Source organism: Podarcis erhardii, assembly GCF_964252035.2.
Source record: "Podarcis erhardii genome assembly, chromosome: 2".
NCBI classification, from domain to species: Eukaryota; Metazoa; Chordata; class Lepidosauria; order Squamata; family Lacertidae; genus Podarcis; species Podarcis erhardii.
In genome coordinates, this window is record NC_138498.1 from 64,850,946 (window position 1) to 64,877,226 (window position 26,281).

The window sequence follows — 26,281 nt, forward strand, 5'->3', positions numbered from 1 at the left end:
AGCACTAAAGTGACCTCTCCAGGGTGCAAACATGGGCAGTGTGTATGGAGGTCCTGGGCTGCCCAGACAACAAGAACCCTCTCTCGGCTTCACTGATGTGGACCAAAGGAAAGCAGAGCAATATATTTGGCACCATCCAACAGTCTTAGGGACTATACTCCAGATTTGTGTAGGGTTTACTCCATAGTCTTCTCTTCTTCCAAAGATGTCCCAAAAGACAACGGGTATGGATTTCCCCCTGGGGTTTACTCCAGAAGCCTTTCTCATGAATGAGTATAGACACAAGGCAGCAGAGATTTAGGATCAGAGTTTTCCTTATTCCAGATGGGCTACTTTCCCAGGTTGATAAGCCCATCTGGCCCCCCCCCCCCACTTCTCTCTACAGTGGGTGCAGAAACTGGCTTCTTGATTGTTGAACCCACTCTTGGTTTCCTCCGCTCAATCCACCAGAGCCCCTAGCTAGCTCACTAGTATCTGCACTGCCTAGGAGCAGTTCTGTGGAATTTCAGGCAGGGAATGTTCCAGGCCCTACTTACAGATGCTGGGGACTGAATCGTCTCTGTGTAAATCAGGTGCTCTGCTACTGAGTTACAACCCTTTCCCACAAGCTGTCTCCTGCAAAATACTTTGCAAGTTACCGGAGCCCAAGGGCTAATGACAATATAAAGAGGAAGCTCTGCGCACAGCTCTAGCTTCTATGAAGCCCAAAGAGGAGGTCTAAATCCAATCCTTTTTCATTTACCTCCCCTGCAGCCCTCTCTGGTAAAGCCTGAACAAGACTACAAAGCACCTGTTTCAAGCTGGTTGGAAACCTGAACAAGAAGAGTTTGGATTTGATATCCTGCTTTATCACTCCCCTAAGGAGTCTCAAAGCGGCTAACAATCTCCTTTCCCTTCCTCCCCCACAACAAACACTCTGGGGGGTGAGTGGGGCTGAGAGACGTCAGAGAAGCGTGACTAGCCCAAGGTCACCCAGCAGCTGCATGTGGAGGAGCCAAGACGCAAACCCGGTTCCCCAGATTACGAGTCTATCGCTCTTAACCACTACACCACACTGGCGTAGAACTAGAGCATGCTAAGGGCTGGGGGATATACTGCAACGTTCTGCTGTAGTCTCCACTTGCTGTTTTTGTCTCATATATGTCTTGCCCCATCAAAACATTTCTTTGGAGTAGGTTCAGAGTTGGGGAGGCACAAGGAGGCCTACCAAGTTCACCTTACTCAGCTTGAGGCCAGTCACTGACAAAGCGCATCCATACAGCTTAGCATCATTACAGATGGCCAGTCAACCTCTGCTTAAAAACCCTCCTTCCTTGGAGGTTTTGAAGCAGAGGTTGGCTGGTCATCTGTTCTGGATGCTTCAGTTGAGATCCCTGGACTGCAAGGGGTTGGACTGGATGACCCTTGGGGGTTCCCCCCAACTCTATGATTCTATCATTCGGCAAACCCAACAGGGAGCTTGACTGGTGAGAGAGTTTGTTCTACTTACCTTTATATGGAAAACTGGCTACTTCAGCAGTGCAGTTCTGAGACCATTCCTCGCCTCCCAACCCAGCTAAAGAAAGCAGCATGGACCCATGAATGATATCGCAGCATGTGAAGCAATGCAGACAGCATGACCGGGAGAGATGCAGTTACAGGCACAGGCTCTTTGAATCGGTAGAGTTAACTTTTTGCAAAACTGGGAGAGCAAGCTGAATGTCAGAGAAGCAGCTCCTGCACTGGCCTTCTGTTTTGGTAGTTTCCCATCCATTCTCAAATGCTTCTCCCAAGCCACCTTAATTATGGGCCAGGTTTCACCCTTTACACAGTGGGCAGCTTTATAATTCCAATAACGGTGACCTTTGGCGAGCAGCACAGCATTTGAAGGGAAGGTGTTTGCCTGCAAACCAGGGCCACCCAGATGTCTTTGGGCTACAGCTTCTGCCATCTTTGGCCATGTTGGCTGGAACTGATGGGAGATGGAGTGAAATAGATGACTACATCTGCCCACCATGCACCAGAGAGCATTGATTGGCTGTAGGTCCTGGCCCCTTCCAAACGATACGCAAATCTCCCTTTCAAATATGGCTGCCGGGCTCGTCTTATTGGCTCATCGCCGACGTGCTCCAATCTTGCCTGCCCAAATGAAATGGTCTCCAGTGTCCATTCTCGATCAGGCCAGCCTTGCCCCAGGACCCGTCCATTTCAGCTGTGCTCTTCTACACGGCTGCGTCGGCTCGCGTATCGCTTACCTTATGGTGCCGCCTTCTCCTTCTAAACCTGAGCAGTTCCTTGTGCTGCCGGGACACAAAGTTGACAGCGGCGTACTCCAGCAGAGCCGAGAAGACAAACAGCAAGCACACAGCCATCCATATATCAATGGCCTTCACGTAGGACACCTGGGGGAGAAGAGAGGATGAGGTTGGCAACTGGAGCCAGGCGCTCTCCAGCCAGGTAGACCAGCAAGCCTAGCAAAGTCTGCTCCAAGTTAGCCAGCTGGGGTGGTTCAGTTGCGTCGCTCTCTGCTTGAGGGAGGGCCAATGCTAGCATAAATGCCCAACCACTTCCAACTTTCCCTATATTTGTTGATTCATTTCCCCCTGTAGCCATTCCCTAGTACAACTAAAGGCCAAGCTACACATTCTGCTAACCACATAGCTTTGCCTTTAAGTGTAGGAAGAGGTGTTTTTTTTTTAATCACTAATATTCAGTATTTTTTGTGGGGGAGGTGAATCTGGATTGAGTCTCTAGTCGAAGGAATGGGTTGGGGGCTTTAATCTTTCAAGACCTTCCATAATGCAGACCTCTCTTGCTCCTGTTCAGCACACCTGCAATTTGCATTGGACCCCCCCCTGCCACATTTGCTTTTCTGGAAACTCCTCCCCCTATGCAAATTGCAGGCATGCCCTCCTACAATCTGGATCAGGTCCATAGGGAGGAGTAATGGGTTAAAGAAGAAGAAGAAGAAGAGTTTGGATTTGATATCCCGCCTTTCACTCCCCTTAAGGAGTCTCAAAGTGGCTAACATTCTCCTTTCCCTTCCTCCCCCACAACAAACACTCTGTGAGGTGAGTGGGGCTGAGAGACTTCAGAGAAGTGTGACTGGCCCAAGGTCACCCAGCAGCTGCATGTGGAGGAGCGGAGATGCGAACCCGGTTCCCCAGATTACGTGTCTACCGCTCTTAACCACTACACCACACTGGCTCTCTTTAAAGCCCTTTACCTGCTTATTAGGATCCTAATTTGTAACAACTCAACCATGCATACAGACTGGCAACTTGTGTAACCAGTCACAGATATTGAAATAGCCAAAGATTCTTCCCATGTCTCCTCCTTGTTCCACTACCCTGCCTTTCCTCTACTATCTCCCTTGGTGGGCCTGTTTTGTGTATTGTCAATCCCACAGGGCAGAGATCCATCTTCTTCATGCAGTGCTAGATGGGTGGCTCTATAATGTATTTATTTATTTACCAGAGTGTGCTTTCCCTAATGAGGCCTCCCACCACCGGTACCCTTCCACCGTTCAGATTCCATTCTTAGACTAAGGTAAAGTTCTCAACACAGGACACTACCTTCAGTTTTGTAGAGTTTGTAAACTGAATCGTTCATAAACAGGACTGTTCTTAAACCGAGGTACCACTGTATTTGGTTGGTACATAATATAAAGCCTGGACACACACACACACACATACACACACACACACACACACACACTCTTAATATGTCAATGGAAATGGACTTCCCACTCCTGTATTTTGTCTTACAATAACTTGCCCCATGCATTTCAAAGAGATTTTCATCTCATACCCCATTTCACCCAGAATACCTGTCTTAGTTTACTTAAGACAGCTGTATCCTACTGTCTTACACACCATTCTTCAGGCATTTGAGAAATCCTCCAGTATTTACAGTCCCTTTATCTCACTGTCTTATAGAACAAGATTCTGTCCTTTTCTTTGGATCAGGTGTGGGGAACCTTTGACCCACCAGTTGTTGCTGAACCACAACTCCCATTAGCTCTGGCCATTGGCCTTTCTTCCTGAGGCTGATGGGAGTTGTAGTTCAGCAACACCTGTGGAGGCTAATGGTTCCCCACATTCACTTTAGGCACTATCCCTTTTAATATTGGTGAGACAAATATCTCAGGGTCTAAACACAATCTTTCTACCCAAACAGAATGGATAACTTTTGACCTTTGCTTGCAGTCTCCTAGCACACACACACATCCATGCACAATGGGCAAAGTCCCCTCTTCCCCTTTGACAGAGAGCGAATGAGTTTGCACATACAGTGCTTCAGGTTGCAGGCTTTTCATGTGAACAGGCCTCCGGAATGGATCCCATTCGCAACCAGAGGTACCACTGTACTGAGTTGGACAACTGGTCCATTTAGCTCAGGTTGTTTCAGAGTAGTGACATTCCCAGAACTATGCCAGAGATGCTGGGGTCTGAACCGCAGGCCTGTTGCATATAGAGTAGATGCTTTGCCACTGAAGCATCACAATTTTCCTGCAACACAGAAGCTACTGTATATTTATCAAGTTTCCCCCATGAATAATTCCATTCTTCCCCAGAAATTTCCATTTGTAATTTTGTTGCCTATTTTCTCTGCATATGCTGGGTTCTGCTTTTTTAAATATGCAACAACAGAGCAAATGCTTCCCTTGACTTTTTAACTTGCCTTGTATGGGGCCCAACCATTTGCCCCTCCAAGATCAGTACTGCCCACAATGACTGCATCTCTCCAGAGTTTCGGACAGTGGACATTCCCAGGAGATGCCAAGTATCAAACCTGGGATCTTCTGCATGCAATACTGATGCTCTTCTGCTACTGCTGAGCTACCAGTGTTATGTCCTTCAATTGTTCTTCTCTCATCAGTCCTGGCTGAAAGAGAGCGACTGATTTGTACATGCTATATTGTACATCACGGTGGTCTTACATGGCTCATATGCTGTTGAGCCTATTGAAAAGATTTGATCTTTTATCCAATCTTTAAACCATGGGGTATTCATAGATTGTAATAGCCTGTCTGCCCTTCTTTACTGAACTAGGGGTCAAAAGGAAGTGAAGCTATAGGGGATCGTGCTGGTGTTTCCTAAATTTGTCTTGGGAGATGATGGATGGCACTAAATAGATAATAAACAATGAGCCAGACAGTCATTTATGTCTGGGTGGAAGCAGGAATTTAATAGGAGGCTAGAATCTCAAGCCTATAATGATGGTGAAATTTCTCATGAGAGAAGCATAACTTTCCTTGAGAAGATGGTGTGGTTGATGCATCTTCCTTTTTTAAAAAAAATATCTTTATTGAAATCCATGGATATCATACACGTTCTTAAACACATGTACAAAGAAAAGGTAATAGTGATAATAATAATCTTAAATAATTTCACCGTTAAATATTAATTTAAACTTATGTGCTCTTTCCTTATATTTTCTAACCAAACAAAAATAAACCAAAATAGAATCAAGTAAACTAAACCATATTAAAATAGGCTTCCCGTCATTTCCCGATGTACATAACATTTACAATATTGAATGTACTTATACTTATTACCTTACTCTTAATATATTTTCTAATACTTTCTTATATCGGACCATTTTTCCTTATTTATTAATATTTGATTTACACAAGGGTCATTCAAATGCTGCCATAGACATTATATCGTTATTATATTTTTGTAAGTATTTCTTAAACATATCCCATTTTTGAGTAAATGAATGTTTTGTATTTCCCCTTAACCTATTTGTCAATCGAGCCATTTCTCTTTGATTTTTTAAAAATGTATTTTGTGTCTATGTAAATGATTGTCTTTATTTCTCTAGGAAACTCAGATGACTGTGTGGGTTTTTTCTTTCGTTCTCCAGATGGTTTCCCTAGCAAGGGAATGGACAAACCCAGTCAACTTCAGTGATCTTATATATATTCCCTTAAAGCAATTGGAATTAAAAGTCCCATGCTGAATGTTACTGTTGGAATTCCTGCTCCATGATTGCAGTCATGCGATTTTTGTCTGTCATATGATGGTGTATGTTTTGACTCCACAAAGTGGGAAGTGACGGAGACAGGAATTTTGTGTTACTATGTTCTGTGAAGTGGGACTATTATCCTTTGTTCTTTCTCTCTGCTGTCTGATGCTAGAGAGAGAGGGAGCCATGTTGCAGTGCTCCGTGTGTGTTTATATGTAAATAAAGCAGATTAGCCAAAATGCTGAGTTGCTGAGGTCTGTTACGCAAGCTGTGAAGACTCTGCGGATCCCTAAGTGTGCCGATGTCTGTTGGCATCGGTCGCTGTGATGTTCCGGTTGAAGAAAGCTTTTGAAGCTCCCAAATGAATGACCAGGAGGGAGAGAACGTGCCAGTCTGGCATGTGTCTCTACCAGGGTCCTACTCGAGAGTAAGATGAGCTCCTGACAGTTACTTCTCTGATCACTCTTCACTTTACCCTGTAACTCAGTCACTGTAAGGGGATAACTTAATGTCAAGGTGCTTCATCTCAGCTCATTTGATCACTACACATATTTGGGTGAAGCAAATCCCAACGGACTTTTTTTTTCTTGAAAGAAAAAGAAAAGACACTTCAGAAGGGGATGATTTGGATCAGAGAAGCCAAAGAGGAGGGAGTACATAATCCTGCTCTGATAATTTCTCTGCTCTAAATTGCCCCCCCTTCCACCAGCTGCTTTCCTCCCCACAGAATTTCACACCTAGGAAGGTAAAGATGCATTTGGAACACTTGTGGGTGTATTGTGCAACGAGAGAAAGCAGCATGCAGACTGGCAGGGGGGACAGTTAGGTTAAGCCCATCAGTCTCAATTTCTCCACCCAAAATGATTCTCTCCCCAGATCAGCTTTTCTTTCAAACAGGTTTTATTACATGCATTTGCAAGCAAGGCTTAGCTCAGCCCTAAGAAATGATACTTTCAATAGGATCCCTTAAACGTGAACTGTAGCTATTACCTGGCTGGCTACTGTCAACAAGAGTTAAATTAGTTCTGCTTTAATGTCTTCTTTTTATTATTATGATTACCATTAATTAATTAATCCATACTAATAATTTTTGACAGTTAATTCACAAGCTGCAATTTATAAGGACAGCTTAAGAGGGGAGAAAACAAGACCATGAAATGGTGATAACCAATATATAATGTGTTAATCACTAAATTTAAAGTCATTAATATATATATATTCTTCTAGGACTAGAGTAAATCTTCTGGCATAATCTTATTAAAGTGGGTATTCTACAAATGTATATATTTTAAATATACAGCTTTCAAAAAATAATAATTTAATTTTCTTGTTCCTTACCTACTCTGAATCTAATTAAATGCATAAGTACCACTGCTTAAGTATTCCATGGTCTTTTTAGCTGATTCTCTATCTGAGGATCTTCTCTGTTTTTCCCATTTATTTGCAGTCACAATTCATGCTGCAATTATCATATTATTAACCTGTTCTTGGTAGTTTCCAGGGACAACATCTTCATTATATTATCAAAAACTTACTGGAGAGACAGGTAATACACAAAATACCCTTAAAAAAATAACCTTTGCGACATCATTCGAAAACTGATGGATTTTGCCATTGTTTCACTGCATATGGAAATAATCTGCTCCTGGAGAGATACAATGCCAGTACAGACCCACTATTTCACTACTGATTTGGTTTAATTTAACTGGTGTTAAACGCTTTATCTTCCGGTGAAGTAATTACCCATTTGGAAGCTTACTAAAGAAAGTGAAAGGGATCCCCCAATTATATATGCTAGGGGTTTGGGGTGGGGAATATGGGAAACAGCTGAGGAATATGCCAAGCTGGTGTTTTGAAAGGCTTTAGCTGCAAAAATCTACTTAGGAACATAAAGGTAAAGGTAAAGGGACCCCTGACTGTTAAGTCCAGTCGCGGACAATTCTGGGGTTGCGGTGCTCATCTCACTTTACTGGCCGAGGGAACTGGTGTTTGTCCACAGACAGCTTCTGGGTCATGTGGCCAGCATGACTAAGCTGCTTCTGGCGAACCAGAGCACCACACGGAAACCTTTCCACCGGAGTGGTATCTATTTATCTACTTGCACTTTGACGTGCTTTCAAACTGCTAGGTTGGCAGGAGCTGGGACCGAGCAATGGGAGTTCACCCTGTTGCGGGGATTCAAACCACTGACCTTTGATCGACAAGCCCTAGGCTCTGTGGTTTAGACGATTGGAATATTTGCCCATTCAGCCCAGTATGTCCTACTTTGACTGGCAGCAGCAGAAGCGTTTCGCACCACCTGCAACCCAATCTTTTAAAACTAGAGATGCCCTAACTGAGCTCTGCCTGCTCCCACAGAGATTTCTGAATTACCTGCTTCAAAGAGGACATTTTACCTTGGGCAAAGATGCTCGGGAACCAGAGCTCTGCGTGGTCATAGTGAGCACAGTAGTGATGCCCAGACCAACTCGGGCAGGCGCAGCATCCATGTTGATCCAGAAGGAGATCCAGGAGAGAATTACAATCAGCAGACTGGGGATGTACATCTGGATCAGGTAGTAGCCCATCTGCCGCTCCAAGTGGAAACGAGCTTCTATGCAGGTGAACTTGCCTAGGAATGAACCAGGAAAAGGTTAGCCTAATGGGGACCAGCAGGTGCATGTGAGAGTCTTGATAGGAAGCATTTTTAAGCAAGAGGTCACCTGCTCAAATAACCATTTCCTACCCAGGCCTGGGATTCAGCTATACAGCTGCAAATATAATGTTTTAAGTGCACTATAGACAAATGTGACACTAGATGGTGCTGATGAGCTAATGGCAAATTCCAGATATATTTTACAACTTTTTTTTTTTTAAAAAAACATTTTCACAGCGGTTTTTTATATATGGTGTGTGTGTGTGTGTGTGTGTGTGTGTATCTATCTATCATCTATCTATCTATCTATCTATCTATCTATCTATCTATCTATCTATCATCTATCTATCTATCTATCTATCTATCTATCTATCTATCTATCATCTATCTATCTATCTAACTATCATCTATCTATCTATCTATCATCTATCTATCTATATCTATCATGTAGATTCAGCCCTGGGCACAATTTCAGGGCTGTTTCACAGGTGACACTTTCCCCAAGAGGGAAAGATGTGCAACATCCTAGTTAGTGCCAATGTTGGGAAATTGTGTTGGGCAGTCAGTTCCCAGAGCAAAGTAGGCATAAGCTCTCACTTGCTTCCTGGTTTCTTTGCCCTTTCAAACAACAGAGCAACAAGTATTTAGCAGTTTCCTATCAGGAATACTAAACTGCAACCCACCTGTGTGGATAGATGTGTGTTCTTCAACCTGCATATGTCTGAATTGAAGGAATTATTGAAACTGCATGCTCCATCTCCCAAATTAGAGGCATCCCACATATACAGAGAGCGCTTGTTTACAAAACCTTTCAGAGATTTACCTGCAGATTGTATGAACTGTCAAGTGTTGGAAGACCCTACTTTTAAAACAGTACAGAAAACTTAAGGGGTTGCATCTAATGATAGTTCTGCTTAGTGTAAACTCATAGAAATTGAGGAACGTGACTCACTTAGTACAACTCGCTCGGAAGATTATAGTAAGAATAATGCGAATGTTCGCTGTATTTTTTGGTATATGCCTTGGGTGCTGTATTCTTTCAGAAAAGGTGCGATATGTTGTTTCGAATAAAATAAATAAATCCTTTCCTGAGCTCCAGCTGCAAAGGCATGCATTTGGGAAAACAACTAGTTGTGGATCATATTTGCATGTAAAGGTCCTGCCACTGTCTAAACCCAATGAAATCAATTGACAAGTCCATACATTTTGATGGGTCTACTCTGAGTATTATTTAGTTGGATATCACCCAAGACATTCTAGAATTAGTAAAAAAATGTTAATGTCATAGGCAATATATTTTCTTCCTGAAAAATTAAGGGTTTTTTTTTGCTGACATTTTTCTTGTCACAACTGAGATCCCCTAATTTTTGCAGTGTTTCTACCATTTCTACTTTAACTGCAAAGCGAGTTGATTTTTTTTAAAAAAATTGCCGTAAACCACAGAACGGCTCTCAAAATTTTAAATAAAATTTTAAATAAAATTTTAAATAAAATTTTGAGCATTTACAAATGTATCCAGTGTTTTCATTTGTTGTTTTGCTACACAAACACACTAGCTAAAGCTGCAATCCTTACCTGCTAGTGAGTCCCCCTGATTTTAATAGGACTTACTTCTGAGTAGACAGGGTTAGGCTTGCAGCCTAAGTCTCCTTTTTATCTGAACTTACTGCATGCTCTGTTCCCAATTATATGGGACTCAAGCTCCAGAACTGTGATTATCTATATGTAACAAGAACCAGAGAGTTGCTGTAGCAATTTTTCCTGGATTCCCAGTACCATTCTGTATAATAAAGGGATTGGTATGAGACCACTGTGTATTACCTCACCCTTGCCTAACATCGTAGGTTGCAGTGAGGGTGTGGAAACTAACAATGTGATGACTACGGGTGTTGGAGAATTCTAGTGAAAACAGAAACAAGGTTGGAAATCATCAATGTTCACTTACTCATCCCATATTCAGACTGGAAATCAATCCAGCAAATGCAATGTTGTTCATGCTTTCAAGTTGCAACCAACATGTAATTAACTAGGGTTCCCCACCCCTGCCATTTGCATTGCATTTTCTTTGCACTGAAATGAATGGCGTGGAACAACAGAATGACAATGTGACTTAAGCAATTGACTTAATTAATTGTGTCAATTATATCATTTTTGCCACAGCAGACAGTGTGCCAAAAACAGGGCTTTTAGCAGAAGATGAGCTGCAGTGGAACAGAACCAGAGCAGCATGCAAAGAACATGTGATACAACAGAAAATGATGCCTAGTGATGGGATCTTGTCCCTTTACTAGGAAGGAGGGAGGGAGTTCCACGTCTCTTGTAATATCTAGTTCTGCCTTTAGAGTGTTCCAAACACAAGAAGCTGCTGTAAATAACATTTTGGTCTGATGTAGCAACTTTGCTAACACACTATCGATTAGCTGGCTTGTTGAACGAGTGGAGTGGTTGGTGGTTATCACTAAAGAGAAGTACTGAACAAAATGTGTGGAGCCAGAATCTCATCAGTTGACTATTTCTAGGGAGGAACATTTGGCATATATCGGCCATCACTGACTTGCATTATAATGCTTAGCATGGTAATGCAAGAAGTGCAAGTCCACCACTGACCTGTATTGTAATGCTTCGTGCAGTAGCGCAAGTCCTTTTCTTCCTTTAGGATGAACTGAGGCAGGGTTAAATCATCAGCAACCTGCACAGCTCCTTTCTCTTGCCACTCAAATATCAGATCGTTCATTGTGTAGCCAACTATAAACAGAGGGAAAAACAAAACATTTTAGCATGAGCTGTGATTTGCACTGGATTCAAATGCTTGGAGGGGCCAAGAAATAATAGCCCCAAAGCTGCTTTGAGTTAGGTGTGTTTCCGAACTCTGAATAGGTTCACTGTGGAAGGGATGTTGGGTGCACACATTTGCACGCGTGGATTAGTTTAAAGACATATAAAAAGAAGTGTACACAGGGCGAAATGGCAACGGGGGCTTAAGGTAAAATTCAGATGACCAACTGACATCTAGTACAGTGGTACATTGGTTCTCAAACTTAATCTGTTCTGGGAGTCCGTTCGACTCCTGAAACCGTTCGAAAACCAAGGCATGGCTTCCAAATGGCTGCAGGAGCTTCCTGCACTCAATCGGAAGCCGTGTCAGACATTCAGCTTCCAAAAACATTCACAAACCGGAATACTTACTTCTGGATTTGCGGTGCTCGGAAGCCGATGTGTTCGGCAACTAAGCCATTCGAGAACCAAGGTACGACTGTAGTACAAACCTTTTGTCTCTTAACAGCAAGATACATATAACGGATGCTGCTCACAGTCAGATAGTTCACAATTTACAGGAGGGTCAAAACTAGATGCTAAGGGTAAATGCAGAACTGCTACTTAGAGTGGCCGCTGCTCATTTAGTTTTCTCCTCCCCTTATCTGAAACCTACATGCCTTGTGATGTGTCATCACAACATTCTGCTTTATCTGGGCTCCACCACTGGCAGCTAGTGATGTGGAGCAGGGGTGAAGAAATGGGAAACACCACAGAACCAAGAGTTCTATTAGACATCAGGCAGACACCAGGGAACGAGGCACATGGCAGCCATGTTTGTTGACAGCAGAGCATTCAACGCAAAAGCCTTCATCAACCTGGTGCCACCCAGATATAGCTGGACTACAACTCCCATCAGCCTCATAGGAGTTGCTGTCCAATACCATCTGGAGGACACCTGGCTGGTGAAGATAGTGCCCTTAAATGGACTCAACAGGAATGAAGGACAGAGAACAAAGGCTGATAAATATTGAGCGAGTATTGTATCACACAGTCTTCTCCAGACAAAGGATTTTTGATGTTGCCCTCTACCCCAGAGTATTCTCCACTGAGAATCTGTTGAAGCAAGCTAAATTTAAGCTGGACGGCTTGAACACTGGCAGGGAGTGTGATCAGAGAAGCATGAAAACTTGCACATGACAACACAGTCTGTCCCAATGCTTCATCTCTTCCTTCTTCCCTCCGGTTTCTCTTTCATAATTGGAGGATTCGGCTAAGAGCTGAACAGATGATGCAGTGGAAGTCTGTGTGCAGAATGGCAGCTATTTTTAGAGGGGAAACCTTCAAGACTCACAGCTCTCCAACTGCATAATACATGTCTGGACGTCCATGGGGAAGTTCTTCAGATCCATGGGACAAGCCAGAGTCAAGGTGATCCTGTGAAAGGAACAGAGACAGTGATTCGAGATGCTTCAAGCTGATGTGACAAGCAAGTTGCACTAAAGTCATTGGGGTGACAACTGAGGTGAGCAGGGGTCACCCTCAGGCCTACGGGCAGGGGAGGGAGATACAGAGAGCACAACCCCCTGACTTCTGGAAATAGGGCCATGCTCAAAACATTAACGCTGCTTAATATTTATGCTCCCCAACATAGATATCTCCACATATAAAAAAGCAGAACATTCAGAGGAACCCTGGCTATGTAAATTCAATTAACTATTTTTTTGTGGGGGGCAGGGGCAGGGGTAGCTTTAAAACATTAAACTCCCTCAACCAGCAGTTTGAAATGCTCCATCACCATAGGGTATATTGTGCCAAGGCTGATGATCACGTATGCTGAGGACACAGCTATCAGGTGAGGAGAAAATGTTCCTACATGTTCTGTAGCAAGAGAAACAGTGAAAGCTACCAGTGTCAGAATCAGATTGGACCATTTTCCCCAACAACAGCTGCAATAACAGGAACACTTGCAGGTAATTGCATCAGAGAGAGACCAGGTCAGGTCCACAACATTTTGCTACCTGAGGCGAAGGACGGTATGGTGCTCCCTCCCGCAACCCCATTTGCTCTGCAGAAGCTGACTGGTAGCTGAATCGTACAACAACATTGGCAATGCAATAGCATCCTTCTGTGCACCCAAGGGTTGCAGGCGAGTTTTTAAGGGATGCCAGACAGGCCTATGGGACATATAGGGCAGCCGACAACTAACTCATTCTGTCTGCACAATGATTTTTTAAATTACACAACAGAAGGTTTGCCCCTTCCTTCATTTTGCAGGTGCCCTGTGCTCTGGGGTTTTTTTAAGGAAACCTATAAAGACTGAGGGAGTGCATAGTGGGGAGGGTGGGAAGCCCTACTGCAACCGGCAGGAACTCTTGTGCTGATGGAATGAGTGGGTTGGATACCACCCATAGCTCTGATTTATGGGGCTCAGGAGGAATGGCAGATGGAAAGACTGCTGTCGCTGTCTCTCAAAATCTGTCACATGGCATGAGGCAATTAGTGATAGGTTTGACCTTGGAGAGACCCAACCCAGCTGATCCCTGATCTGTTCAATGTACGGTGATGAACAAAAGGGCTAACACAGTCCTACGGAAGATGCTGCCCCCCCTCTCATTGGGGTCCTTTCAGACCCTGCAATGGCCCCTGTTTAAAAATATATATTTTTTGTTTGTTTGTTTTTCTGCCATTCATTCGAGGATCACAGGGCAGTTTACAATATAAAAACATAAAATTACATAACATAGTAATGAACAAAAACAATAACACACACACATGGTTTAAAAGGTCATAGATTATTTAATTAGCCAAAGGCCTGGGAGAAAAGGGATGTTTTTGCCTGGCACCGAAAGGTGTTGAACAAAGGCGCCAGGCAAGCCTCTCCCAGTATCCCCCATCCTGTTTAGGGAGCACAGGGGTGCAAGGAAGAAGGGGGGGGGGCAAGTCCCATTACATGAGCAGACCTCATTCCCCCCCAAAGATACTCTACTTAGCACACACAACAACTTGACTCCATAGGACTTTCTTCTGAGTAGGCATGACTAAGGTCATACTGTAGATGACTCCACCTTTCCCAACACCAGCCTCCATGAGTATTGCTCCTCCGTACACCTTTCAGACACGAGAGGTATGAGAACACATGTCTCTCACCTCTCCGAACAGAACTATAAATGGTAGGTCACCTTTGGTGGCAGTTGTTTTATTACCTACCTATTGTTAGCTGGAAAGCATTTCAAACAGCTGTGTGAATTAAAGCTTTAGGTTCCCAAAGAGCTGGGCTACGTGCTTGGACTACGGCTCTGCTGTCTGCTGCTTGAACTGAAGCCACCTCCTGGGTCCCCCCCTCCTTCCTTTTTTGTCTGCATTACTACACTGGCTGTTTATTCTGTTCCTCGGCACACCAGCACGACACCTGCGACATGAGCCAGGTGTCCCCGTGGGATGTGCCCCTGTGCATTTTGGGATTGCACTGCAAGGCTTCAGCGAGCCAGAGTTTGCAAACATTGCACGAGTTCACAGAAAGGTAGTCTTTAGAATCTATTGTCAGCGCTTTCCCTCTCTAGCATTAGGCTGCACTTAACAGGAAAATTGCATATTCTTAATTGCATTCTTTTTAGGAGAGCGGGGAGGCGGCGGGAAGGGAGGTTCGGAGGTGGCTAGAATGGATTATTTCCAAGTTGAAATCAGTGCGGTTATCTCAGTTCACATAGCATTAATCTGAAATCCAATGACCCAGAAATAACTGTGTTGAGAAATGGTGGGGGGAAAGCCAGATCTATCTGGTTCTACTGTGTGATTTGCCCTCTCTCGAAATAATTTTCATTCTCCTCCAAGCAAAGGAGACTGAGCTGGAACATCTTTCAAACTGTAATATACCAGCGTGCGGAGAATCCCCTTATATATTCTCAAATTGTACCAAATTTTCAAAGAAGTGCTGCTGCAAAGGGCAGCACTAATGTCTGTCGCCTGTTCTCTAGAATTTTTTTCTAGAATCTCTGTGGTCCACTGAGGTATTGCCATTTTGCAAAGCAAGACTACGTACAGTGGTACCTCGGCTTATGAACTTACTTTGTTCCAGAGGTCCATTCTTAACCCGAAACAGTTCTTAACCTGAGGCGCACTTTTGCTAATGGGGCCTGCTACCGCACGATTTCCGTTCTCACCCTGGGGCAAAGTTCTCGACCCGAGGTACTACTTCCAGATTAGCGGAGTTTGTAACCCAAAGTGTTTGTAACCCAAAGCGTTTGTAACCCAAAGTGTTTGTAACCCGAGATACCACTGTACTCAGGATTTTGTAGCAGTGAATCAGGCACAATGAATCACAATAAAGTGATCCTGAATATGGCAGAAGTTTACACACCAAGGGTGGGAAACCTGCTCCAGGCTGTGATTGGCCTTCTGTGTCCCCTCCTGACCATCAGCTGTCTGGCAGGGAGCAGCTGAGAGGTCAAAGGTCAAAGTGTGCAATTGCAGTTCCTTTGTCCGCAAGAAGATCAAGGCAGAGGGGGAAGTGTCTTGGCAGAGAAGCAGATGCGTTCCTTACAAATACTCAAAAAGTCATATATGAATTTTGCAATTGCCTGCATGTAGTTTTTGGGATGCACATGCATTTTGAAAGTTGAGGTTTGAAACAGTTGTATGGCAGGCCTTGCAGTTTCCCCGTGTGTTGAGCTTATTTGGTGGATTCTACTTGAGATTACTGAGTTGCTTTTTGCATTTTGCACAGTCAGGAGATATAAAGGGTGCTAGAGAGCATCTCCTGCCCACCAACATTCACAAATCTTGGGGGAGAGGGGAAAAGGCTACGGAGAAAACGAAAAGGAAAGCTTCAGTGTATCTGTTTACATGGCAAATAGTTTTGTGCGGGTGTATATGTGTATGTAATTGTGTGCCTTCTTTTGGCTCTCACTCCATGCACATCTTGAATGCAACCCCTGAGCTCTTTCTACTAGGAAGCACAGCTCCTGGCTTGAAAATGGCGCCCCATCCCTTCTACACAAACCTACTTTGGTGGGATTTTTGTTGGAATAGATATTCATGGGATATTGCTGCATGTGTTTTTTTCTATAGAATCTAAGAGGCACCATGCCTAGTCTGACTAATGTGTCATATGTTAAAGAAATCTAAGATAGTGGAAAAGTTTAGTGCAGCCCCTGGCACACTGGCCCTATTGTTTGCCCTTCTGATATAGGAACAAACCTTGGTGCCTGCTGGACCACGCCTTGTTGCCAGTAACCCTAGCCATCTTAGATCTTGTTAACTCATGTAGTGTAAGAACAAACAATTATCTCAGGGCTGAATTGGCCATTAAGCAAAATAAGCGCTATACAGTCATACCTCATGTTATGTCCGCTTCAGGTTGCATGTTTTCGTCTTGCATCCCACGGCCACCCGGAAGTACCGGAATGGGTTACTTCCGGGTTTCACCGCTCGTGCATGCAAAAAAGTGCTAAATTGCACTGTGCGCCTGTGCAGACACAGCACTTCGAATTGCGGGCTTTTCACGTTATGGATGGGCCTCTGGAACAGATCCTGTCTGTAACATGAGGTACCACTGTAATTTTCCATTGCCAAATTTACCATGAAACATATGGTGCAGCTGAACCAGTTTCTGCACAAAAGGCTCCCATAATATGTGTGTCGTAAGTTCAGTGCAACAAAAAATGTAAAAACAAGATTCAGTCATGCTGAACTTTATACAATAACTGTAGAAGACAATATTTTATGGTTTATTATTGTTTGTATTTCAAATTAGATATCTATGGGGCACCAAAATCTTTTAAGTGCTTACGGCTTCTAAAGGTCTTAATTCAGCCCTGAAATATCTTCACATGATTTCATGCTTTTGCAATATAATTTTAAATGGAACATTACTCCAGAATTCATGTTGCAGTCTAGTTCAAGATTCAACATGTGAAGGACCCACACCCTGGAGACTTGCGAAGGGTCTCCATGCTTCCTTTTCTCACCTGATACTGTACAGGACATTCCCATTTCTGGCGATGCGCAGAAGTTTGTTATCTGTGGTGATCTCATGGAAATGAGCCCCTTTTTCATTAGCAAAGAACAAATCGGGTTTCCAGATGGAGTCCAACATGGATGGGTCCAAGTCCAAGGAATCATCTGGATACTCGTTGTACGCCAGCCGGGGGTCATTCCACTGCTGCCGCAAGAAAATATTCACTCTGTAATCCTGCATGGAAGAAAGAAAAGCAAAGTTATGGGATGCCCCAAGGAAGGTACCAGAAACTGCAATGCTAAATGCGGCAGGAAGGGCACTGAAAAGCAGTTGAGACTGAATGAACAAAAGCAAATGCAAAGTCTTTACTACTGCTAGGGTCATGGTCTTTCTCTGCGAGTTTCGCTGCTGGTGCTATTTCTTCAGGAAGCGCCTGTATTTTTAGCTCTGTAGCCAAAGGGGTTATCACAGGGCAAACAGCTGCAGCCGACACCTGTTCCATGCTGTGATTTTCAGACCATCCATCGACAGACCAGGGCTGTGGTTTATCAGACTGAAGAGGGGATATTATCCAGGCTCATGGAATAGGCACTGCAGGATCTTCTCCCAGGTTGGGCTGGGGCCACACAATGATGAAATACCTCTTCGGTATATTGGGAATGTGCAGAGGATGGAAGGTAGTTCTTGGGAGTATTCCACCTGTTTCTCAAGATTAAGGGTAATTTCCAGAGCCTTTTAGAAGCAAGCAAGCAAGCAAGCAAGCAAGCAAGCAAGCAAGCAAGCAAGCAAGCAAGCAATTCTACAGTTGAATTTCATAACAGCTCTATGAGATCAATTCTGTTTTGCACATGGGTCTCCCATGGCCAAGATCTCGGGATACTAAGGAGGAAGAAGATTGGGCAAGGGAATGGTTTGCAACAGAACAAAGTCCAGAAGACAGTGCTCAGACAGAAAGCTCTGTGAGAAGAAACCCCCATTAACCAGCACTGCTGCTACCTTCCCAACCCAAGAAAGTTGCTCCGTCCTCCTCTGAAGACTGCCTACAAACTCTCAGTAGAACAGGAGCCCCCATCCCCGTCACTGCCTGAAGAATCAAGCACTGATAACCTTCCCAGAGTGTGTGAAGCAGGAAACCTTGACCTACCTCTACAGCTCATTTGAAGTTCTAATTGTCTCCAGACCTTTCCTGGAGCAGCATCCTAGCTCGCTTGCTGCTGGGTGCCTGTATCCATCTCAAATATCCCTCAGCTCCATGTGGAGCTGTCCATGGTTCTGTCTCTGTGCCCTAACCCTTGTCCCACTTGCCACCTCCTCTCTAGAACAGGATAAAGGGGCAATCAAAGTTGAGAGTGTGTGGCTTAGTTGATATCATCCATGCATCTGCTTTGGCTGGACTAGATGGGCCATTGGCCTGATCCAGCAGGCTCTTCTTATGTCCTTAAGACTGTCAGAGAGTGTGTGTTGGTACTGCAGGCTACATGGAAACTCCAGTTTCAGTGGAAAGCACTGAACTGCAGTTGCTGGGAGAAATGGAGGGAGGGCTATTGTGTGTTCATGGGCATTGGGTTTGCCATTGTGCAAAGCAGGGTGTTGGATGATGAACCTTTGATCGGATGGAGCTCTCTTCTTCTAGTGGCTTGGAGACTGCATCTCTGATGAGCTTCCATTGCCACTTCAAGACATTTTTATGCACCAGGGTTGACCGGGTTACCTCTGATCTGTGGATTTTCATGCTGTCATATGTTGTGGATTTTTATTATGTTTTCAGATTACTTTTTATTTGATTGCTTTGTTGTTGTATTGTCAAATTTGTTTTGATTTTTTTTTAAGAAACCTATATTTTTTAAAAAGAATGAAAGTGCTACAGTATATGAAATAGGTGAAATAAATTAAGTAAATAAATAAATAATCTAGTATGGCTTTTATATTCTTACTTTTAAATATTCTTCAGGTAGATCTTTACAGGTATAACAGGGAAGTGTGCCTTCAATATTTTATCAGGTAAAACACAATGTTCCTCAGCTATCAGACCTTTGTGAAATTCTCCATCAGATCATACTAATTTCCTTTTCAAAATATGTTACTTGCTCATTTTTTTTAAAGTTTCCAGTGTTATTTCAAACTAGCATGATGTCTCAGGAAGAGAGTGCAAGCCTGCATGCATGAGGTTCTGGGTTCAAGTTCTGATGGCTTCAGGCAGCAGAACAGGGAAAACTATTGCTTGAAGTCTCACAAAGCTGGGCTTGAGATCCTCAGTCAATAGTCCAGATTATACTCCTAGAGTAGATGGCCAGAATACACCCTGCAGTATTTCATCCTCCAAGAGAATAGTAGTTAAATCATATACAAATAAATGAACAAATGTTCATGTTGCACATTATTTTTTTAAAATAGGAAATAATAAACATCTGGGAAATTTTTCTTTTTAATCATCAGGATTTTTTTTTTAAATAACTTTTAAACAAATGTCCACATTGCATAGTATTTAAAAAAGAAAACATGCAGCATCTGGAAGATGCTTCCAAAAAATGAGAATTTTTTTAAACATTTGTTAACGGGATCTCATTTGGAATGTTCCAAATATACACATTTTCAGCCTTAAGCTGTGCTTCTAATATAAGGAATCATTTCGGGCATGTGATACCAGAGCCAGTGTGGTGTAGTGTTCAGTGTCCAATTAGGATCTGGGAGATCAGGGTTCAAGTCCCCACTCAGCCATGAAGCTCACTGGGTTACCTTGGGCCAGTTCAGTCTAACCAGCCTCACAGAGGAGTTGTGGGGATTGAATGAGGAGAGGGAGAACCATGTATGCTGCCTTGAGCTCCTTGAGGGGAAAGGCAGGATATAAATGCAATCCATCTATCCTCTTCAGCTGTGACATGGGTTTGCCCAATGCATGTGGGGATGTTGTGAGTAGACCCAGTCTGTATGCCCTGCCCATTTGAGCCCTCACAGATTCTTTTTTCAGTGCCTAAAGATTGCAGGCCACAGTGTGACAGGATGGAAAACAAAAACAAAGCCAGCACAAGAAATGAGTTGAACAAATGAGCCCTCAGAGACGTCATGGATAGGGTGTTGGTCTTAGATCTGAACCCAGCCAGGAAACTCACTGAGCAGCCCTATCAAACAACCTCACAAGACTGTTGTGAGGATAAAGCGAGATAACTGGCATAGCTCAGTGGCTAAAGATATGAGCGGAAACATCTCAGGTTCAAGCCCCACCATCAAGAAAGAATCCATAGGATGGCCTTAGGGAAGCCAGCCTCTCTTTCCCTCTCCATCTGAAAATAAGGAGATAATGATACTAATTTCCTTTACAGGGCTGTAATCACGTATATGAAGTTCCTCGAACATTCAGATATTCCAAAGAAATGCTAGGGATTGGTGTTCTAATCCAATATATTCTGCTTGAGCAATCCCGAGGAGAACAGAGATACAAATCATGTAACAAATAAATTATTTTTGCAGGAAGAGTCATAGCTCAGCAGTAGAGCATCTACTTTGCATGCCAAGTGTCCCAGATTATTTGTTTATTTCATTTATAAATCACTTCCCATGAGGCAACCTGAAGCAACTCACAATAAAAATGCATATAAAACAGTTACAAATATAAAAGACACTAATACAATTGCATATGCATAGTTTAAGACAATAACAGTGCTTGCATGGAATCACTACCCACCCAATACAACTGGGGTAAAGTCAGTTAAATTCCTGGCATCTCCAGGTAAAGCAGAGACTGTCCCCCATCTGAAACCTATAAGAGTTGCTGCCAGCCAGTGTGGACAATACTGAGCTAGATGGACTGGTTGGCTGACATATAAGGCAGCTTGCTTTGTTGTGTCTTACGTTCATAAATAAGGGACACGGGTGGTGCTGTGGTCTGAACCACTGAGCCTCTTGAGCTTGCCGATCAGAAGGTCGGCGGTTTGAATCCCAGCGACGGGGTGAGCTCCCGTTGCTCGGTCCTAGCTCCTGCCAACCTAGCAGTTCGAAAGCACACCCCAAAAGTGCAAGTAGATAAATAGGTACCACTCCAGCGGGAAGGTAAATGGCGTTTCCATGCGCTACTCTGGTTTAAGTGTTCCGTTGCGCCAGAAGCGGCTTAGTCATTCTGGCCACATGACCTGGAAAAACTGTCTGTGGACAAATGCCGGCTCCCTTGGCCTGTAAAGTGAGATGAGCGCTGCAACCCCAGAGTTGTCTGACTGGACTTGACTGTCAGGGGTCCTTTACCCTTTTTTATGTTCATAAATACTCAAATTCTGGTCTGGGGCAATATGCTGATTCCATCTCCCTTCATAGTATTTAGCTTTCTTCCTGTGCCAAAGAAGAGAAGGATATGTGGTGTGTGTGTTTGTGTGTGTGTGTGTGTGTGTGTGAGAGAGAGAGAGAGAGAGAGAGAGAGAGAGAGAGAGAAAGCAAGAGTACACAAATGGGGCTAGAGTGGGATTAGAGATCCCTGCTGTTCATAGGGGTGGCCCATCCAGCTGCAAACCCAGACAGTACTGCAGACTTTATGGGCCTGCCCTCTAATTTAATGGAAACTTGTCTCGCCTGTGCTATTGAGAATGACATTTGCTTCACTGTCTCATGTCTTACAGCTCCCCTGTGTTGTCGCCAGGCCAAGCCAAGCCAGACCCTTTCCCTTGACAATAGGTGGTAGCTCTGGTTTCCTTTGTCTGACCAATGGCTTCCCTTTGCCATCTGCCTTCCTGGGCTTCGCGTGAGAAAAGAAGCCCTTTTCACAAACAAAGAAGGCGATAAAAGCTCCCAGTCCCTTCCTTCATTTGCATTTTCAATGTGCTTGAGGAATGGCAGGTCATAAACCAATTTCACTGCCCTTGACCAAATTAATTGTTAGGATTAGGATTTATGGTTTTTATTTAGTGCTTTTCTTACTTGGGATGACCTGAAGCAGTGAGTCAGACGCCGATAATAAAGTGAAGGTGTGTGCAGAAGCCATTATATGTGTGCTCACTAGTAACTAATACATAACTGCAGACAGAAGCAGCTGATCTTTTCTCTTAATGCAAATCAATGGTGCTTAGAATTACTGCCTATTTTTGGAAATTTGCCCTCAGCTAGAGGTATGTTGAAAACCGTCGTGAAAGCAGCCTTGAATGTGCACGACAGAGGAGTTCCCCAAAACTAGAGATAGGTTTATAAATGTGGAGCAAGGTGGCAATTGAACAGCAGGAGTTTAATGGAATTTGATCCAGATATTCTTGGAACAAAGTTGCCAGCTTATTTACAGTATTCATACATTCATAAACTGTCTTTCATTATAAAACAACAAGGCAGCTTACAGAATGGAATTAATACGACAAAACAGGAAGCACAAATACCATGACATGACTAGGAGGGTCTCTCCCAAGCATCTCAGTGAGCAGGCTGGATTGCTCTGCTTTCCTATGGACCACATCAGCGAGGCTGAGATGGGGGTCTTGTCATCTGGGCAGCCCAGGAGCTTCATACACATGGCCAAGGCTTGCGCCCTGGGGAGGTTGTTTCAGAGTTGCTAACACAGCAGTTTGACTTCACCCCTGGTGGTGCACTCCACTGTCTCTCGAGACAGATGGATGGCAACAACAATAAAGAGACTTGGCCACCATGTTACTTGCCTTGGTAACTTCTAGACTGGGTTATTGTAACACACTTCACACAGACCTGTCTTTGAAGAGGGTTTGGCAACTGTTGGTGGTTCAGAATATGGCAGTCAGGTTCCTAGTTGGGCTGGCCAGTCATTCTGAAAGCCTTTATTGGTTTCAGCCTGCTGCTCTGGAGACAAGAGATATTCCTAGTTCCTGGATGTGTAACCATATGGCCAGTACAGGAGTGTACCAAGGTTACTGGGGCTTCTGGTATTCCCTGCAGTGCACTGTACAGTAGCAGCAGGAAAAGAAGATGATTTCTATAAATAAATGAATGAAATCCACGTAAGATTCCCATAATTGTAACCATCAAGCCCTTATGTACCAGGCCTAAGCTTATGGTGCAAAACTATATTATCCTGTGGGCAGATCCAGGGTTGTTAACAGAAAAGGACACAGAATTGATTTCTACTAACATCCAGTGTACTGTGTGGAAATGTTCTACCTGCAGGAAAGATACCAGTTGCTTGGAATCAACTAAATTCCAAGCAACTGGTAAGCCAGCTCCTCAGAAGTTGGGAGAGCACAGTGGTGCTTAGGCCTCGCTTGCGGGTTTCCCACAGACTCCTGGTTGGCCGATATGAGAACAGGATACTGGACTACATTGGTCCAGCAGGATCTTCTATGTTCTTAAGGACTTCAGTGTATGCTGAACTGCATTAGGCAAACATCTTCACATCCTTCTAGCACAGTTAATATCCTTATAGAAATTCATGACGTGTTTGCCTTTATAAAGTCCACCTGTCACCACAGGCGCTTTTGCAGTGCTAATGGCACCACATAACTTTCTCCTGCTGGCTCTCCACCTCCATTTGAACTTGAAAGTATGCTTCTTAGAGGCATGAATAAAATTTTATTCCCTGCTCTTTTGCAAGAAGGGCTGGGCTCCAAGAAGTCACCTTCACATGTTCTGGCTAATTACCCATTTCCTCCCCAAGGTAAGATATCTTTAGAAAACTGTTGAATAGCTGAAGACAGCCAATAATGGGATTGGCCTTCTGCACAACTAACCAGTCATGCAAGTCTGAAGTCGGGTAAGAAAGACATAGTTAAAATAGGGGCAGGCGGAATGGACAACTTTGAAGAGAAGAGGCTCGAGTCTCTATGGACAGCAGCTACCTGAGCAAATCAAATGCATCGATTCCCTCCCCTTTCTGTTTGTGAAAATCAGTGATGGCTGCAGTCAGTGAAAATCAATGTAATTGGCCTAACAGGCAGCAAAAAAAGGACTCTTTTGCTTATTCAGCTGCAAACCGGCTGAACGCTGGCAGGTCACCCCTGATCCTGTGCCTATTTCATGTAAGGCATGAAATAAATCTAGCTGGAGAGGAGTTCCAGCAGGAGCTGCTTGATGTTTATTGCCTTGCATGAGGAAAAGGTGCAAGGGCGATTTGAGAAAGCAAGGATTTTATGGCTTGGGGAACTAAGCAGGCTTTGAGTAAATGGAGGTTTGAGCAGAGTCCTTAACCATGGGAGGGAGGGAGATACCAGGTACCATTTGGGAAAGGGCTGGAGCTCAATGGTAGAGCATCGACTGCATGCAGAAGGCTCCAGGTGCAACCCTTGGTTTCTCCCAAGATTTTTTTTTTTACAGAAAGACTCATTCTTGCTGGTATAATCTTAATATTTACAACCAAATGAAGGTTTCATTTTTGGAATCATAAATTTTCAGAGACGTTTTTACAGTTCTATAAAGAATTACTGATCTGGTTATAATATAAGAAATACATAGACTGATAATTATGAAATTATTGTGAGGTTTAATAAGTTAACTGTTTATATTTAGACAACTTTTCTGCTGTACTTTATTGGAAGGAGAAAAAATAATCATTTCCTTAATAACAATTTAAACAATTTATTTAACTAAAGCAATAGCATTATAGCATATGTATCCATGTTTGTTAACTCATGTGGTTAAACATTTTTTTTAAAAAAAACTTAGACTGAGATTTAGCACACATGAAAAACTTAAAACAGATCCTTATTTCCTGAGGAATAGCCTTTGGACTATAATGAAACTATCTTTAGAAAGATTTTTCCTCCAAAAGCATTTTATTTTAAAAATATGATTATTATTATTTTTAAATCTGATTTAAATTAAAACATCCATTTTTTTTTAAAAAAAACCATTGATTTTTACCCACCCTGGTTTCTCCAGATAGGCTGGGGGAAAGCTCCTGTCTGAAATCCTGGGGAGTTGCTGTCAGCTAGTGTAGACAATACTGTGGTACCTCTGGTTATGAACTTAATTCGTTCTGGAGGTCCGTTCTTAACCTGAAACTGTTCTTAACTTGAGGTACCACTTTAGCTAATGGGGCCTTCCACTGCCGCTGTGCCGCCACCGCACGATTTCTGTTCTCATCCTGAGGTAAAGTTCTTAACCCGAGGTATTACTTCCAGGTTAGCGGAGTCCATTACCCAAAGTGTTTGTAACCCGAGGTGTTTGTAACCCGAGGTACCACTGTACTGAGCTAGATGGACCTGTAGCCTGACTCAGTAGAAGGCAGTTTCCAATGCTTCTATGGGCCTCCCAAAGGGAAGGCTGATTTTAGTGGGATTATTATTATTATTAGTTATTAAATTTGTATGATTCTATACAATGGAATGATTCCAGAGTAAGGGCATTTTCACACATGAAATTGAAATTGGGTTGTGCCTCAGTTGTTTGATAACAGGAACATAAAAAGTGACATCTCCTAGGCTGGACATCTGATTCCTTGGACTGTACTATCTTATGACCCCATGGTGGAAGGTCGTGTGGATCCAGAATTGGCCTCCACAGTCACTTATGGACTCACTGTTAAAACCCTTTTTATAGAAGACAATCTTACTCGACTACGAGTGATCGCCAAAGAAGAAGAAGAAGACTATCTTACATTAACAGCACTCACACATGACACGTGTATAGTGAGAGAGGTTCAGGTGAAACCTCTAATGTCACTTGGGGCTGCAACCCTAGCACATTTATTATATTATATTCTCTATTTATTAAATTAATGAATTAATTTTAATTTTAATTAATGAATTAATTTTATAATGGAATGATTTTAGAATGTTGTACTATTTTATTGTTGTTAGCCGCCCTGAGCCCGGCTTCGGCTGGGGAGGGCGGGATATAAATAAAATTTATTATTATTATTATTATTATTATTATTAAAACATTTTACAATCTCCCTTCAGCACTTATGTACAGGGTGGTGTACCAACCAAAGCAAAAAATGATCACACCACCATACACAGGGCCATAAAATATAAATCTATAAAATCCAATCAAAACAGCTTTGATGAAATCTGGATGAAAACAGCAGAATTCACTTCAGAGGAAAC

General features: G+C 43.2%; 2 protein-coding genes across 3 annotated transcripts in view; one reads left to right on the forward strand and one right to left on the reverse strand.

Annotated features, from left to right (window-relative positions):
• Nucleotides 1–26,281, forward strand: part of LOC309336092 (uncharacterized protein) — a 378,925-nt gene that overhangs the window by 43,840 nt on the left and 308,804 nt on the right. The gene's annotated exons all lie outside the window — the stretch shown is intronic.
• The window catches only part of GLRA1 (glycine receptor alpha 1), an 89,973-nt gene that overhangs the window by 8,059 nt on the left and 55,633 nt on the right, over nucleotides 1–26,281 (reverse strand). For both annotated transcript variants that reach the window (XM_081851552.1, XM_081851551.1), the window contains exons 4-8: nucleotides 17,311–17,534; nucleotides 12,696–12,778; nucleotides 11,195–11,332; nucleotides 8,349–8,563; nucleotides 2,235–2,381 (exon numbers count right to left, since the gene is read on the reverse strand). In XM_081851552.1, coding sequence (XP_081707678.1) covers nucleotides 2,235–2,381; nucleotides 8,349–8,563; nucleotides 11,195–11,332; nucleotides 12,696–12,778; nucleotides 17,311–17,534 — 807 coding nt within the window. The remainder of the gene's footprint in view (nucleotides 1–2,234; nucleotides 2,382–8,348; nucleotides 8,564–11,194; nucleotides 11,333–12,695; nucleotides 12,779–17,310; nucleotides 17,535–26,281) is intronic.